General features: G+C 34.1%; 1 protein-coding gene across 3 annotated transcripts in view; it reads right to left on the reverse strand.

Moving 5' to 3' along the window:
• The window catches only part of Dcc (DCC netrin 1 receptor), a 1,126,179-nt gene that overhangs the window by 350,945 nt on the left and 757,300 nt on the right, over positions 1-17,934 (reverse strand). For all 3 annotated transcript variants that reach the window (XM_033757479.1, XM_033757478.1, XM_033757477.1), the window contains exon 9: positions 8,148-8,302. In XM_033757479.1, coding sequence (XP_033613370.1) covers positions 8,148-8,302 — 155 coding nt within the window. The remainder of the gene's footprint in view (positions 1-8,147; positions 8,303-17,934) is intronic.

Below are 17,934 nucleotides of genomic sequence, written 5' to 3' on the forward strand. Positions count from 1 at the left end.
ATATATATATATCCTTGATTTTTAAAATGTTTTTATGATTGGATGTTTCATTTATCCACTAAAATATGTGTTGTAACTTTATCTGCAATGTAAAAGAATTATGAAGTTGGGGCCTTTTAGAGGGGATGAGGCCATGAGGTCTCAGACTTTAGGCAGGGTTGAAAGAAACAGCTTAGTTCCCTCCACCTTTTTGCCCTTGTCCAGTATGAGGACATGGTGTGTGCATCCTGTGGAAGATGCAACAAAAACATCTCATCTTCAATGCAAAGAGCAATTCTCATCAGACCCCAAACCTGATCTTGTGCTTCTTCACCTCCAGGACTATGAAAGACACATTTTTATTCTTTGTAAATTACCCAGCCTCTGATACTTTTTTTGTTAGAGTCACAAAAACAGTCTTGGGGAGAAAGTACCCTTTTTGTTTTATACACCTGTTAGTCTTTAAAAAGACATAGCCATCAAAACTTTTGGTGAAATGATGTTTATGGACTATGTAACTAAGTGCTCTCAGTGAATGTATAAACATGTGGGTAGGAAAGTGCCATAGTCACTTCCTATCTTTACTCCTCACTAGTCATATTAACCAGTTCTCAATACAAGAAGCTCCCTAAAAGCTCAGTTCAGCTACTTTACCTATGGTTAGAGCTTATTCAGCTACCCTGCATCATAACAATGTCCCTGAAGATGCCCATACTGGCTTTTGCCCTAATTTGGTTTAACAAGCAACCTGTTCTGATTTTTAGTAGGGTGCATAACCAAACTAGGCAAATAAACCACAAACAATCTATGTAGGGAAGCTTTTTGACACTTTTTGGATTCCCTATCCTCATATTACATAATGTCACAAGAAATAAGCAGCTTTTCCATATTTTTTTCTCATGAAGTAGATAATTTTTCTAGATGTTTGGTTATATAAAGTCAAGAAGCCTGAATTTATGCTGTGTGTTCAAAATAAAATAACAGACAAGCAGTGAAAGTATTTTAGGGAAGCCCAACTATGTTACATAACTTTTTAACCAAAGCAACTAGTTTTCTTAGTGTTTACTTTCAATTAAGCTTTCATTTTTTTAAAATGTGAAAAACATCTAAGTAACTTTAAGTAACCAGAAAATGTATTCAGGTCTAGATTGTTTGATGTTTTTAACAGAAATGTTTTCTATTAATCAATAAATATTTTCAATATTCAAGGAGACTAATTCAATAAAATATATTTTAGTAGGTTTTACTTAAAGTGGCTCCCACTATACTGTAACTTTCTTGAGAATTCTGACAGTATCTATCTGGCTTTCATCTTTATATGCTAGCACGGTATCAAGTCTGATGGTATACAGTAGAATGTTCTTGGATAGTGGAGTGTTTTCTACATTGTCTAATACGGTACTGGGATCACAAGAACGAGGAGTTAGATTTTCTTTTTTAAATTTTATTTAAGTTGTAAATGTTATCAAGCAGTGTAGTTTGAGTGACTGAGAAACAACTGTAAATTTTACTTTATTTCAAGACATTTAAGTTTAAGTGGACACACTTGGGTATTGGTACTTTAGTGTACAGTGCAAGTCTAGAACTTAGCACAAAATAACTATTTTTGAGTGAATCCAGAAAGATCAGTGATTCTGACTTGCTTTGAACTCTCTTTCTGGTGATTAAATACTCCATACTGTTAAGTCTACCTCTAACTCATGAAATAATATACACCTTTAGACAAAAAACAATACTTTGACTACTTGATCATTAAATGCAAATAGATCTCTTAAGCCTTCTATGGTTAAGGATGCCAGGCCATAAGCCCTTAATGCTGACAATCTTATTTTGTAGTATTTGGAAAAATATTTTACAGTTAGATATTTGTGAAATAATGTCAGCATGTGTGCATGCCACAAAAGGAAAGTAATAGAAAATAAGGCACAATATCAATGGCAATCTTTAATGTTTAGCCATGGCTACATCCACACAACCACCTTAACCTCAATTGGCTAATGGTCAACTTCACCATCATAGTCACCACGCATATTTATTTAAATCACCCTGAAGTATGATTACGAATCATAAAGCAGCTCAAGTTGTAAAAGAAAGGTGCTGGGAAGAACTGTGACCAATGGGACTCAATGAATTTGTAGAATCTTGTTGAAAAAAATATGACATTATTTCATATCTCTACCACACATTAAGTAAAAACAAGATTACAGTGACATCTCTTAAAAAAATCAACTATTCATGAAATGGCAAAGGTATGAGATAGTTTATGGGATGGTGTAGTACTTTCTGATCAAAAGATTTCAGTTTAGTTAGGCAATAAATATATACCTTAGGCAAAATTAGGATGGTTTATATCATCCTGCCAAAGTACAAAGAAAGATTAATTAGGGGAAAGTAATAATCACATTAACATGCTGAACTGGTTCCAAGCTATAAAGAATTTATTTTATTTAGTTTATTTTCTGTACCTAGGTGATTTGTCTGGCCAGCATCCCACTTTGTAAGCATAGCGAGAAGGAATTAAGTTCACCTTTGATCCTGATGCAGTCATCCAGTGTCTTCCTACTGAGTGCCTACTAGATGTTAGGCAAGACCCAGGGCTTTCCCTATCTCATCACATTTCACTATCACAACCGAGGAACAGGCTGAGTAAATAATTTCTCCAATTTAATACAGCAGTTCAGGAAACTGGTGTCTCCACGATTAAGAGAGCTGCTCTAGGATACAGGTAGTAATATTCAGGAATACGATGTGAACTCTTATGTTCTATCCATAACCCATCATACAAGTTGAGTCCCATTTTAATTTTAAAATATCCAGAGGAGGAGGAAAAAAGTAAATAGTTACACATGTACACAATGTATTCTAAAGTCATGCACATGGGGGTTGCTTTCACTCATCTTTTTAGTGTTAAGAATATAATAGACAAGAATATCACATAAAAAGCTTAACCATGACAGGGTTTTGTAGATATTTGGGTTACAGTATTGCAAATAGGCTTCCTATTCTAACTCAAGCTCTCAAGCCTGTATGTGGTCTCCTTTAAATTCCTAAGTGGTTAAACTGACTTAACAGCATCTTTTGTACCCCAAATAATAATTCAAAAATTCGCCACATGTGGTATGAAAAGATTAGACATATCTTAAGCATGCGGGGCCTTAAATCCCAGTTGATAACACAGAGGATAAATTATGCACCATAAAGGCACAGGAGAAAGAGCAAAGGTTTAGCAAAAAGAAGATATAATCAGAGGGTACAAGCCTTCATATAAATCAAGCCTTTCTATTCCAGGTGATTATTTCATAAACTGGATCTTGGACTGTTGATCTCTTTAAATGATTACAATAAAGTGTATGCCCTTTTAGAGAGCATTGCTGGCTGATTTATATTTCAGACATTTTTTCCATCAGTTTTTATTCCTTTAAAATATGGTCTTCATAATAGAGTTTATATTTTCAAATAATATGAAAAACTAGAAATTCAATTTGTATAAAAGCTATGTAATCTTTGTGTACAATTACTGCATCACATTTGGAAAAATAGTGATAAAAGAAGCAACCAAATGCATACTCAGATGGTATTCATTTTGAAAAGATAATATCATTTTGTCAGAAGGAAATATTCATGGTCATGTTTTTCTCCCTTTTTATCTCTGAATTTAACAGCCTCACCAAATAGTAAGATTAGCCCGTGTACTTTCCTTTAAAAGAAGAAAAGATGAGCTTCTACAAAGTGGAGAAGAAAAAGAGCAGGAAAGGAAGGAAAGGATCTCTGCTACTTTCCATCTTCCTCACTAGTTGGTGTATTATTGAGCAATCTTAGAGAAAAGTGTTATTTTTTTTCTAGTAATATTTTTAAATCGCCAAAGCTGAGTTTATTGTTAATAGAAGAAAAAAAGTACAAATGCAGCACCTATTAGTCTTGATTATAATATATTTATTGTAATGTCTGCAATAAAGATAGCAAGAGAGCTCCAGAATACTCTTCCTATAAATGGATTGGATGAATTAGCTAACTGCTCTGCCCATGTAAAGTGTATTCTTCTTGGTCTGCTCATGTAGGTTGAATTGTTCTTAATCTGCCTACTCTGTAAGAGATCAACCAGACAATGAAATAGTCACGAAACAGAGTTAAGTCACAGAGCAAATAAACAAGAACCTGTAAAGGAAAAAAATCCTTATTCATACAAGGGTTTAAAATAACATAATTTAATAAAACAATGCTATTAATAAAAGCCTAACTATGAAGAGTATTGTAAGGCCATTACTGATGCCCTTTCTGAAAAGTATTCAAGGTTACATCATGTTTCTAAAGCAGAAAGGTTCTTTGCTTTCATGTTCTGGAGATCATTTATATGCTTTACATGCAATGACAGTGCCAATAAGTAGCCTAGTCTATTCCGTAGAGGTTTTAGTAACCTTATCATTGTTATACTAATTGCTAACCTCATGCTTATCGAGGCCAGTATCCAATGAGGTCCTCTATATAAATTTTTCACCTTGCTCTCTGAGGAACTGGGGAGGTGTGCAGCATAAGGTGGCAATCTCTGCAATATCAGACTTATTTAAGGAGGTAAGGTGAGTGTCATTTAGATGCAAAAAAATAGCTATACAATATGCAATAGCCACACACAGAGACGATAGGCCCAGGAGCAAGAATGTAACTGAGATTTTCATGTCTATTAAACAGCTTCCCATAAGTTTCCTTATTGGATTATTTTTACTGTCACATATTTACAATTTTTGCTTCCCCTAGAAAGTTCTGAAAACCCTAAGTATTGTTACTTCACTATACAGCTAAATTTTTCTAAAGTGCTTTAAATGGTTTGGGATGGTATTAAGAATATAGTAGCTCTTTGTCAAAAATACCTATCCATTGAATTTTGCCATTGTGTCTTACATAATCAAAGCTTTACACAACGTACAAATACTCTGATTTTTTAAAAAAAATTATGTTAAAAATGGCAGAACATGCTGTACCATGAATAAGTGTTTTATAAAGTATTTTTTTAGTAATCAATGTCAAAAAGGAAAATACATTTTTGTCCATTAATTTAAAAATACTGGCATTTTTAAAAGGAAAAAAAGTGACTTTACTTAAGACTTTACTTAAGAGTATGGCCTCAATATGCATCCGTTTTCCTATGAATGACTCTAGTTTCTCATTCTTTATGGCTGAGTCTTAAGTGAAATAAATAAGATGTGTAAATATCAAATAGTTTCTGGTGTGAAAAACTAAAAGTGCAAATAAGATCCAAATTGTATAACTAACAATATGAAATAGGAAGAAAAGGGCTAAAGGTGTAGGGGAGGGGGAATGGTAGAAGAAAGGAAATAAGGGAAAAGAAAAAATATGAGAAAATGAAAAAATGGAAACAAAGTCTTTGTAAATGGGGGCAGGGAAGAAGAGGTGAAGGGAGGGCTGTGGTATGGGGAAAAATGAGAACCAAGATCTGTCATCTAAAAGTATAAGATCCCAATGACGAATTTAACTGTATTGTATACTTAAAAATTACTAATAAACTCAATGAAAAAAAAAGAAAAAGAAAACAAACAAAAACCAAATAAAACCAGAAAAACAAAAGAAAAGAAAAAAGTGAGAAAAAAATCCTTCAAATTGCTTTTATAAGTTGGATGCTTAGAAACAATGGTATTGGTAGGGAAAAAAAGACTCATTCTTAGAAATCAAGACTCACTACCCAGGATTTTTATCAGAAAAACAATGCAATCATGGCCAGTTAGGCTTGAAAAGTACATTAAAACAGTTCTAGAATAAATTAGGAATAGAAGTGAAGAATTCAAATAATTTTTACATAGTGGATTTTATAAAAATAAACATGCTTCATTTTAAAGTTGAATTTCAATAATAGGAAACTGAGTAAGAGTTTTCTTTATAGGATTTTAAGAGTTTTTAAAAGTCAATTTGTGAATAATGTGGGATAGGCCAGGGGTTATCAATATGGTAAATGTTTAACTTAACCCCCCTCAAACTATTCCCCCTTGCTTCACTTCAAACAAATACACATCCCATCATGCTTCCCACTGTGCAACAGTTCTGGGGTCCTTTTTCAGGTCTTCATGAAATGTGATCGATCGACAAAGTGGTAGATGTAGCTGCTGAGTACCATACAACAAACAGGTAGCTCATCACGACATTGTGATGTGTCCTCGTCCTCCTAATTCACTGGATCTGGCACCCTGACACTATGGCCTTTTCCATATGCAAAATGGTCATGACAGGTGAATGTTTTGAAACCATTCAGGACGCTGCGATAGCTAGGACCATACAACCAGACACTCATGAAAGGAAACTTTCAGAACTGCTCCAGAAAGGGACAAGAATGATAGAAAAAGTATGTTTGAATTAAGGGGGAATATTTTGAGGTTGCTGATGGCAATGTGTCTTTTAGTTTGACAAGCTTTTTAATTTAAATACACCATAATTTTTATGACACATCATAATATGTGTATATATATGCATATGTGTGCATGTCTATTTATGTATATTTTAAATATGTATGAAAAATTTCTTTTCACTATGCTTTACTAAAATAACCAAATATTCATAAAGGTGATTGACTATATATGTATACACACACACACGCACACATACATATATATATATATATATATATGAATGATAAAGACCAAATCAATGAAGAGATTAATGACAAAATTCTATACTAACACAGATGATGTGAAGCTACAATTACATTATTTAGTGATTTAAATCTACATATCAGCAAGCATTCTTAAGAAGACAAACCTGGGAGCAGGTCAGCTTCAAGGATAAACATCCAGTGAAGTTGGACAAGCTGTCTGGCTCAGAAGGATTTGTGTGGAGAGTGACTAATATTCTGTTATAGCTGTCTTATACTTTCTTAAAAATTTTCAACAAAAATCTGAATTTCTATTGGGGGGGTCCTGAAAATTATTTATCTGGTCTTCTCTGGGAGCCTGCCTTTCCCGGTGATGTTTGAAACCTATATATTTTATGTTTTTTAATTACTACCTCAGGTTTTCTTTCTGTGAGGCAAATAATGGTACCAATTGTAAAGCCTGGACCTTTCTCCTTCCAAAGATGTCTAGTCCTATCCTGACTATATCATGCTGGCTACGAAGAAAGGAGGAGAAATTTGCTAAGAGTAGATCATCAAGCAGACTCAGATGGCCTATTCTCTTTCTTTGATACACTGGTTTCAATCACCCGGGATGTGACTTACTGTAAAAATTATGTTCACCCATTTATCAATTGAAATATTTCTAATTTGTGCTTCATCTTCTTCCAAAAGCATGTAAAATTCTTTTTAAGTAAAATATAGTTTTACATAATACAAACATGAATATAAAGTAGCATTATCTTTTAAAAAGAGAAGGAACATGAATTTAAGCACCTAAAATAAGACAGCTAATTACAAGTACCCATTCACTGAATTTAACTTTTAGATTACAATTTTTACTAGCAGATACAAAGCTGGCAAACTACTTGTCAGTAATTCACTGTTTCAAATAATGTTAGAATTTGTAAGAAAAAAATGAAATTTGATAAAGTTCAGATATATTTTAAAATAAATAATTTTAGGGCTTGTCCTTTATAAAAGTGGAAATCATTGAACTATAAGTTGCTTTGCTCTGTGATCAATAGGCTAATACAGTACTCAATTTAGAAAATAATGAGAGTCCCACAATGAGAGGTTATTGCCTATATTTCTGGGATTTTCAGTTTGTCTTTGGAAGCCTCTTGAGTACATTCAGTGCATGTTTACATTCTTATTAAAACCCTAAATTTAGATGTTCTATAACATTGTTCTTTTACTTTTGATCTTATACTCTTTATAGACAAACTTAGAAACACAGAGCAATCAATAGATAAAGCTGAAACCCAGCGGTGACCCCAAGATACTGTTTGGCAGGTTAGTCATTCTCTGAGGAAACAATTCTGTAAGGCCAGATAGATTAGGCCTTTGTACTTCATGATTTGCCGTTATTCAGACATGGCCTAAGTGAGGAGGTTGTTTTATTATAAAGTTGTCTTACCTCTAAAGATTTTCAACTTAAATATCTTCCTTCCATTTTGTCGTTTCAAAAAATTCTATGAAAGGATTCAAGGATTTTACAGATGAACACAAGCACTCTCTAAATACTGTACTACCCTTCCCTCATCATACTCACACTCAGGCTGAGTGGCCACCTTGATAGGTTGAGAACTCTCCCCCGGTCCCCACTCGTTGTAGGCAACAACTCGGAAGGTGTACATGGCTTCTGGTTTCAGGTTTCCCACAGTAAACTGAAGGGACCCAGGCTGCGTTGTATTCAATGCTCGCTCCCTAGGAAACCAAAGTTGCAGAAAGGGATTATTCCAAAGTGAACGCTTTTAGCCCCTACCTTTTCTTGATGTACAAGAGTAATGAACAGCCAAAAAGTAGTTAATTCATTTAATGATGACTCTGGGACCTCTGATAATTTGAGACCTCTGAGGCTTGCTATGGGAAATAAACAAATGGGAAGAACCTGCAGATCAATGTTGTGAGCTTTTGGGGAGTTCAAGCTCTTGTCATTCTCCCCCGCAACATGCAGACTAAAGTCTTCCCTTGACGTTTTACAATTTAGAATTCAAAACTCATGACAACCAAAGAGCTATTAAAAGAGAAGAAACATCTGGAATGCAGACAGGAAGATGCATTTTGTAAACATCCGGCTAATGACAGGAATCACAGTTTCCATTATTCCACAAATTGGTCTGTGTTGGCATTGCCAACAAACGCATTTATGCATTTTTAAGAAAATGCAGACACTAAGTGTTGCTATGTCTGTCTGGAGCTGGGGCTCCTGCAGTTACTTTAAGTGCAGTTACTGAAAGGAAGAAAATTCACTTTGTAAAAAGAAACAGTAACAAATATCTGCTCTCCTTGTGCTTCAAGACACATCTATGCATGTTCAACATATTTACCACTAAAAACTCCCTCCGCTTTGCAAACAACTGAATTAATGTGATCATGGCAAGATTTACAGTTCACATTTAGAGAAGATAAACTCTCTCACAGGGTTGATATAATTAAGAATGACAAATTAAAGTATTCTTTAAGGATGCACTTTATTCTCAACATGTATATATCTTCATTGGCCTTCAATATACGATTGCCCTCCACGAAAGAACTCCTATACTAAACTTTCTTACATAATGTCTCTTACCTATCAGTGCAATTATGTGTACATTTTAACTTTGTCATTGATTTTTGTTTCACTTTTGGATATATGTAAAGTAAGATCTATTTTTTTTTTACCAGAACAAATTAAGATTTCAAGAAAAAAGATCTAAAGCACATGAATAGTGAGTCCCAGATGTATGTGTACATTTAATATGATGCAGTAGAGACTGGCTAGATCATCCTCAAACCTATAATTTCTTCACATGGTATGAGACTACATTTGCAGTCCTTCCTAAAGCCTGGCTGTGGTTGAGTGTAAATTATAGGTACTATTTGAGATTGGGCCTAAGAAAACTCCATGGAGCTAATCCTCCCTGTTTTCTTCCTTTATCCATGGCTTGAGGTTGACTTATTTTAGCAGTCATATGTTGATGATGGAGGGGTCAAAATTCCTAAGAATTTTATTTTGATTTTTTTTCTCATTGAGTTTATTGGTACATTTTAGGTATACAGTACAGCTACATTCACTATTGGGATCTTGTACCTTTACATGACAGGTCTTGGTTCTCATTTTTTCCTGTGTCCCTGCCCTCCCTTCACCTTTTTACAAACACTTTATTTCCATTTTTTCATTTTCTCATTTTTTTCTTTTCCCTTATTACCTTTCCCCTACCCTTCCCACTTTCCCTACCTTTAGCCCTTTTCTTCCTATTTCACATTATCAATTATCTCATTAGGATCTTATATACTATTATAGTTTTTCAAACCAGAGAAACTATTCGGTATTTATATATGTGCGACTTATTTATTTCACTTAGGAGTATATCCTCAATACGTATCCATTGTCCTATGAATGAGTTGAATTTCTCATTCTTTATGGCTGAGTAGTATTTCCTTTTCACAAGAATTTCAGAGAAGAGATGGAAAGAAAGACCTGCTGATCAATCAGGAGCATCATGATTTACAAGTCAGAAGTAATTTTGAACCATATAAATCATAGCACTGATTTGTTGTATGTTAACATAATTATCTACAATACAACTAATAATTAAAATATGCACTGTAGTTTGTTATCAGAGTGGAGGTGGGGTTAGTGTTTAATGGATATAGTTTTTTTCAGCTTTAATTGAGTTTATTGGTACATTTTAGGGATACAGTACAGTTACATTCATTGTCGGGATCTTGTACCTCTATAATGGATATAGTTTTAAGAAGAGGGTATAAGATTCTGTGGACAAAGTGAATGGACCTAATACTATGGAACTCTATACTTAAAAAGGCTGAAATTATGTCATGTGATATGCATATTATTCCTATAATAAAAGCACCTTAAGTGACCCTCAGTATACTCTACAGGATATTCTTTTAGAAACACCGTGTTGCTAGAAGGTTAAATTAGTATGAGAAGATTTACTAATAAGTTTGAAATGATTAAAGTAAGAAACATTAGCTAGTGTTTCAATATGATTTATTGAATCAAACTAAGATTGTTAAGGTCAGCAAGTTGCTTTTTGAAAGAAAACCTTCTCATTCAAGGATTAGAGAGATGTGTAAAATCTGCTACTATGAACACTACAAGAAGAAAGCATAGGAGAAACCTTTGAAGACATCAGTACAGGGAATGCTTTTTTGGTTAAGGTTTCAAAAGTACAGGAAACAGAAGGAAAAATAGACAAATGGAATTACTTCTGACTAAGAAGATTCTGTACAGCAAAACAAATAATCAAAAGTGAAAAAATAACATATAAAAAGGAAAAAAAGGTTTGCAAAATACTTGATCCCCCCAAATCATATCAAGAATATATAAAGAACTAAAAATACTCAACAACAAAACACAGTTACCTAAGGGGCAAGTGACACAGAATGACATTTCTCAAAAGGAGAAATTCAAATGGACTACAATATTTTAAAAGAATGCTTAACTTCATCAGCCACCAAAGAAATATAAATTTAAAAATACAATGAAATGCCATCACACACACACACACACACACACACACACGCATGCACACATACACACGAGTGTATGGAGAAGAGAAAATTTGTAAGGGAGAATACTATGGGGGCTCTTCAGAAAACTGAAAATAGCTTTACCATGTAATCTAGCCATCTTACTTGTGACACATACCCAAAGGAAATAATAGCATACAAAGAGATACCTGCATTTCATGTTTATTGCTGTGTTATTCACAATAGCTAGATGCTTGTCGATGGAAAGATGAATAAAGAAAACATGGTATACTGTTTATACAAAATGGAATATTATTCAGCCACAAAAGGAGTAATTTCCTATCATTTGCAGCAAAATGGATGGAACTGAAAGTTATGTGAAGGGAAGTAAGCCAGTTACAGTAAGAAAAGGATTATATATTCTCCTTGTGGATGTTTAAAAAAATAAAACAGTCATTCTGAAAGCAGAACAGTGACTACTAGTGTCTTAGAGGGTGACAGAAATGAGTAATAGAAACTGGATAGTGCACGCAAAAACATGATTAGATAAGAATAATGATTTCTAAGATTCTACAGAAGTAGTGACTATAATTTTTCATAAACTCATATTTTATGAATAAGTAGGAAGACCTGAAAGCCTCCACGCAGATAGTAATGATAAAAGAGGGAAATGATTTGAATAGTACATATTGTATATCAGTATTGAAACATAGTACTGTATCATTAAAATGTACACTTATTATGTATTAATACAAGCTTTTATAAATCTTTAAACATCATTACTCACTGTATATACATGTATCGAATTATGCACAGTAGCCCACAAATATGTACAACTAAAATAATAATACAAGAAAATATAAAACCCTCATAATCAGACTACATATTGCTATGTATATCTTACGAAGGTTAAATAGGTATAGGAATTTTTCTAAATTGTTTACCTTTTTTTACAGAGATTTTATATATTGTATCATGAACCCTCTGATATAGACAGAATAGCGTTGCTATCATCATCATAGTTATTATTACTATAGATGAAAAGGCGAGATCTAGAAAGACAGCTTGATATTCTTCCAAAAAAAAAAAAAACTCAGTTAGTGGATATCATAGCTAAGAATAAAAAGTAGAGGTTCATTTGCTAAATCAAGTATTGATATTATTCAGTAATAAGGGGAAAACAAAGGCCTGTTCATTCACATTATGAGTAGGAGACAAGAGGTCCTGAAGAAGAAGGGAAAGGAAAAGGAATATTTGAAACCAATGGAACGTTGTTTTTTTTCCCCCTCTCATTTGCTATGAATGTATGTATGATATGTTTCCTAGACTTTTAAAAACACAGTCATCCTTAAAGATTAGAATTTTCCAAATTTCTTAAGAATCTATAAGAAAATAAAATCTTCAAAACTGACTTTGTTTTTACTACTACAAATTGGATTAAAATATTTCTAGATCCTATTGATGCTAATTTTTGAAAAGGTATTCTTCACAAATAAAGAGGAAATTGGAAGTAACATTAAAAATTATAGAGTGAAAATACTTCCCACATATAAAATTTTGCTGGGTTTTATAAAAGAAAGATGTTTCAAGTTCTTATAAGGTCCATCAGCCTGTGAACAGTACCTTAAATAATTGTGATTCACAAAAAATTATATTTAACAATAGGGACAACTTATGCTTCCTCAATCTCACATGAAGTATGAATAAGGCATCTTTAGAAAATGCTTATACAGTGTTGATTTGTAAAAACATATTCTAAGCTAATACATGTTGTTTGCACTGTGAACATACCTTCTAGACATCATTATGTCCCTCCTCTAACTGTACAATGGTGCTACCTCGGATTGACTGCTAGTTTCTTTAATGGTGCAGTCAATGGTTTTAAACCATGATTTAATCTAAACATTTACATTTTTTTTTTTTGGTACCAGGGATCTAACTCGGGTCTTTGTGCTTGCGAGGCAGGCAGCAGCACCACTGAGCTAAATCCCTGGCCCTAATCTAAACATTTCAATTTTATGTGTCACTTTTCGGAGAGCTGCTTGTCACATTAAAATGCCATGCAGACCATGGAGTACATTCAGCACTGAGTAAGAGTCTGGAATCGCTGTTTCTTTTCTTTCTTTCTTTCTTTTTTTTAAATTATTTTATCAGAGTCCTAGATTCTGCAAATAAAATAGGTGCTATAAATGTATTTACTTCACAGAGTTTAAAATAATTAAATGAGATGCTGTACATAAACCATCTAAGGCAGAAGTCATGGCACCCAGGAAGAAATATGGAGTCTTCTGTAAGTGGCAGAGACTACCATTCCTTTGTTATTACAGTAAAATCCTGCCACATTGCTGCTCTGCCACCAGCCCCAGCAAGGAAGGTAGCCATGTGGGCGCCATTGAAACACCACCCCCCAACCCCCACAACACTCTCAGACCTACTAATTGGGCCAGTCTTTGGACCCACTCTACAGAGGCATAGGTGATCATAAAGGGTATTTTTCTGAGCTCCCCACTTTGAACATCTTTAAAGAAAGGGCGGGGGGAAACCTGTAATAGAACTGTGTGGAGTTCAACCCTGCACGTCAGGCAACTCAATTTAGGCCTTGTGGCCTGAGGTCAGTCTGAGTTGTGGGGATCTGCCATTGGCTAGCTGAGATTAAGGGACTTGGTTCTGCACATGGCTGTGCAAATTTTATATTATGACAGCAGAGAGATAGTCTGAAAGAGGCCCTTCAAACTCTTCTTTTTTCTTTCTTTTTCTCATTCCACCCTGCAATTTCTTTTTTTTTTCTGTCCTCTTTCTCCAACTCAGTCTCTTGCTCCACCATATTATCCCTCATCTTCCTTTCTATTCCTGCTCCTACCCTAACTCAGACTTCTTTTTTATCATTTTTTATTTTTTCTTTATGTTCTTTTCTTCTGTCATTTTACCTCACTCATGGATCAGTAGATTCAAGGCAAAGTGAGCCCCTGTTATTGTAAGGGGATATATTCTTGTCCTTACTCTTGCACTCTGTCTACCCCTTTTGAAGTCAATAGTTTTGTAAAGATTTTATGGTCATTCTACATATTCTGGCTTCATTTAAAACCTCCTCCAATACTTTCACTTACCTACTCCTCATCCTAACTCTATCTAAGCCCCCATCCTAAATGGTAAAGATGCTATATTGAAAAGTGTATCCACTGCAAACATATTTTGGGCTGCTTCTTGATTTTAATTTAATTCACATGATTTAGAGTGATAGTTTAATGACTACCACAAGTGGTTAAACTGCAAGCTGTGCTCGATCCTATTGTGCTGCTGAATGTGTCAATTGGAATAAAGGACTGTGATTGATTTAATGAGTTGTTTCCTCTGATATTATGAAAATGAGAATGTCTATTAGACATTAGAGACTCAAAAGCTAAAGCACAACTATATCAGACAGATTTAAGTAATAACCCAGAAATTAAATCAAGGACAACCCAACAACAAAAATAAAAATGAGAAAACACTTAAGCAGGACACAAAGACAGACTTCCAGTTCACTAATGGCAAACAGTAGGGCAAATAAGGATGAAAAGTCTGATAGTGAACCAGCAGGACACGGCAAACCCATAGCACAGGAAGTAACAAAACAGATCAATCAGGCTCTAAAACAATTCACAACAGAAATAATTTCCCAGATAACCATAGAGATGGTTAGCAAAATGGAAGTCATGATTCAAGACTCTAGAACAGAAACTGAGAAAAAAATAGATGAGCTTAGGACCATGATAGAAGCCATGAAAGCCCAGAATAAGAAAGAAATGGAGCCAATGAATGCCCAACATAGGAAAGAAATGGAATCCATTAAACAGATTCAAACAGATATCCAGGAGATTAAAAACTCTATTGAAAACATACAAAACATAATAAAAGATTGTGAAGATAGAATTTCAGATATGGAAGATAGGATTGCAGTCAGTTACCGTGAAAAGAGAGGTCTCTTAAAAATAGTAAGGGGTCATGAGAAATTGATGCAACAACTTCTAAATGATGCAAAGAAGAAAAACATAAGATTGATAGGAATTCATGAAGTAGCAGGAGAAAATACAAATGACTTTAAAAAGCTGTTCACAGAATTAATGACAAAAAACTTCCCAAACAGAAGGGAAGAATTAGACATACAAATAAGTGAGGCATCTAGAACTCCAACTAGCCATGATAAAAAAAAAAAACTACACCTAGACATATAATAATAAGATCCCAGAATTCCAAAAGAAGAACAAAATACTACAAGCAGTAAGAGAAAAGAAACAAATCACATGCAAAGGAAAGCCCATCAGAATCACAGCAGACTTTTCAATACAAACCCTCAGGTCAAGGAAAGCCTGGCATGAGGTATTTCAAGTCCTAAAAGAAAACAACCTCCAACCTAGACTGATGTATCTTGCAAAAATCTCTTTCAAATTTGATGGGGAAATAAGATACTTTCACGAAAAAGAACACCTGAGAAATTTCATGAACACCAAACCAGCTCTACAAGGAATTCTAAACAATATCCTAGAAAAGGGCAATGAAGATAACAACACCATGAGGGCCAACAGACCAAATCAAATAGGCAAGGCAAGAAACTAAAAGGGGGGGGAGTAAAAAGAGTCAACAAAAGGACAATAACATGACAATAATAAGTCAGAACATATCAGTTATAACCATCAATGTCAATGGCCTCAACTCACCAATCAAGAGAAATAGACTGAGACTGGCACAAGTTTAAGAAGCCAAATCCAACAATATGTTGTATACAAGAAACATACCTAATGCAAAACGAAGTGCATAGACTGAAAGTGAAAGGATGGAAAACAATTCTCCATGTGACAGGAGGCCAGAAAAAAGCAGGAGTAGCAAGCTTATTTGCAGACAAAGTAAATTTCAAACCAAAACTCATTAAGAGAGACAAAGAAGGCCACTACATCCTTGTAAAGGGAATAATTCAAGAGGTAGAGATGACAATCATAAACATATATGAACCAAATATTAATGCCGCCAACTATATAAAACAAATATTAAGTAACATGAAAAATCAAATAAGCACTAATAAAATCATAGTGGAGAGTTTAAATACCCCATTATCACAAATAGATAGATTATCTAGGCAGAAAATCAACAATGAAATACTAGAACTGAACCAAGCTTTGGAACATATGGACTTAATATTTGTCTATAGAGTATTCCACACCACAAAATCAGAATATACATTCTTTTCAGTTGCACATGGGTCATTCTCCAAGATAGACCACATACTACCTCACAGAACAGGTCTGAATAAATGCAAAAGAATCGAAGTTATCTCCTGTATATTATCAAATCATAGTGCAATCAAACTGGAGATCAATAGCACAAGAAACTCTAGGAACTTCCCAAACACATGGAAACTGAACAGCACTCTCCTGAACAATCAATGGATCACAGAGCAAATTAAAGAAGAAATTAGACAGTTTTTACAAATAAATGAAAATGCCAATACAACATACAGGAATCTATGGGACACAATGAAAGCAGTTCTATGTGGAAAATTCATAGCACTGAATGCCCACACTAGGAAAACAGCAAGCTCAAATAAACAACCTAATGATTACTCTTAGACTCCTAGAAAAACAAGAGCAAGAAAAACCCAAAGCTAGAACAAGGGAGGGAATTATAAAGATTAGAGCAGAAATTGATGCAATGGAAACTAAGAAAATGATACAAAAAATAAATGCAACAAAGAGCTGGTTTTTTGAAAGAATAAATAAAATCGATAAATGCTTAGCTAATCTTATTTAAAAAAAGGAAAGAAAAGGCTCAGATCCATGCAATCAGGAATGAAAAAAGCAAGATCACAACAGATCCAAGAGAATTCCAGAGGATCATGAATACCTACTTTGAGAACCTATACTCTAATAGATTGGAAAACACAGAAGAAATGGACAGATTTTTAGATACTTATGAATTACCAAAGCTAAACAAAGAAGACAAAAACATTTTAAACACCCCAATTACAGTCAGTGAAATTGAAAATGTAATGAAAAATTTACCAACAAAGAAAAGCCTGGGTCCGATGGATTCACTGCTGAATTTTACAAGACATTTAGAAAAGAATTACTGTCTTTACTCTCCAAACTTTTCAATGAAATTGAAAGGGAAGCAATACTTCCAAATTCATTCCTGGAAGCAAGTATCACTTTGATTCCCTAACCAGGGAAAGACACAACTAAAAAAGAGAACTACAGGCCAATCTCCTTAATGATGCAAAAATCCTTAATAAGATACAACTAGCAAACAGAATACAGAGAGGTTCATCAAAAATATCATACATCCTGACCAAGTCGGATTTATTTCAGGGATGCAAGGATGGTTCAACATACATAAGTCAATAAATGTAATACACTATATTAACAGAGTCAAGGACAAAAAACATATGATCCTCTTGATAGATGCAGAAAAAGCATGACAAAATTCAACACCCATTCATGATAAAAACCCTGCAAAAAATTGGAATAGATGGTCTCTATCTCTATTTAACAAAGGCTATCTATGAAAAACCAACAGCTAACATATTGAATGGCCAAAAACTGAAAAATTCATGTTAAAATCAGGAGCAAGAGCAGAATGCCCACTTTCACCACTCCTCTTCGTATAGTTCTGGAAACATTAACCACAGCAATTAGACAAGAGAAAGAAATTAAAGCAATAAAGATAGGAAAGGACGAAGTTAAACTGTCATTATTTGCTGATGATATGATACTCTACATTGAAGACAAAAATCTCTACCAAAAGACTTCTAGACTTAATTGACAGATTCAGTAGAGTAGCTGGATACCAGGTGAACACCCCAAAATCAATAGCCTTCTTATACACAA

Source organism: Fukomys damarensis, unplaced genomic scaffold (assembly GCF_012274545.1).
Source record: "Fukomys damarensis isolate Sample0158 unplaced genomic scaffold, DMR_v1.0_HiC HiC_scaffold_30, whole genome shotgun sequence".
NCBI classification, from domain to species: domain Eukaryota; kingdom Metazoa; phylum Chordata; class Mammalia; order Rodentia; family Bathyergidae; genus Fukomys; species Fukomys damarensis.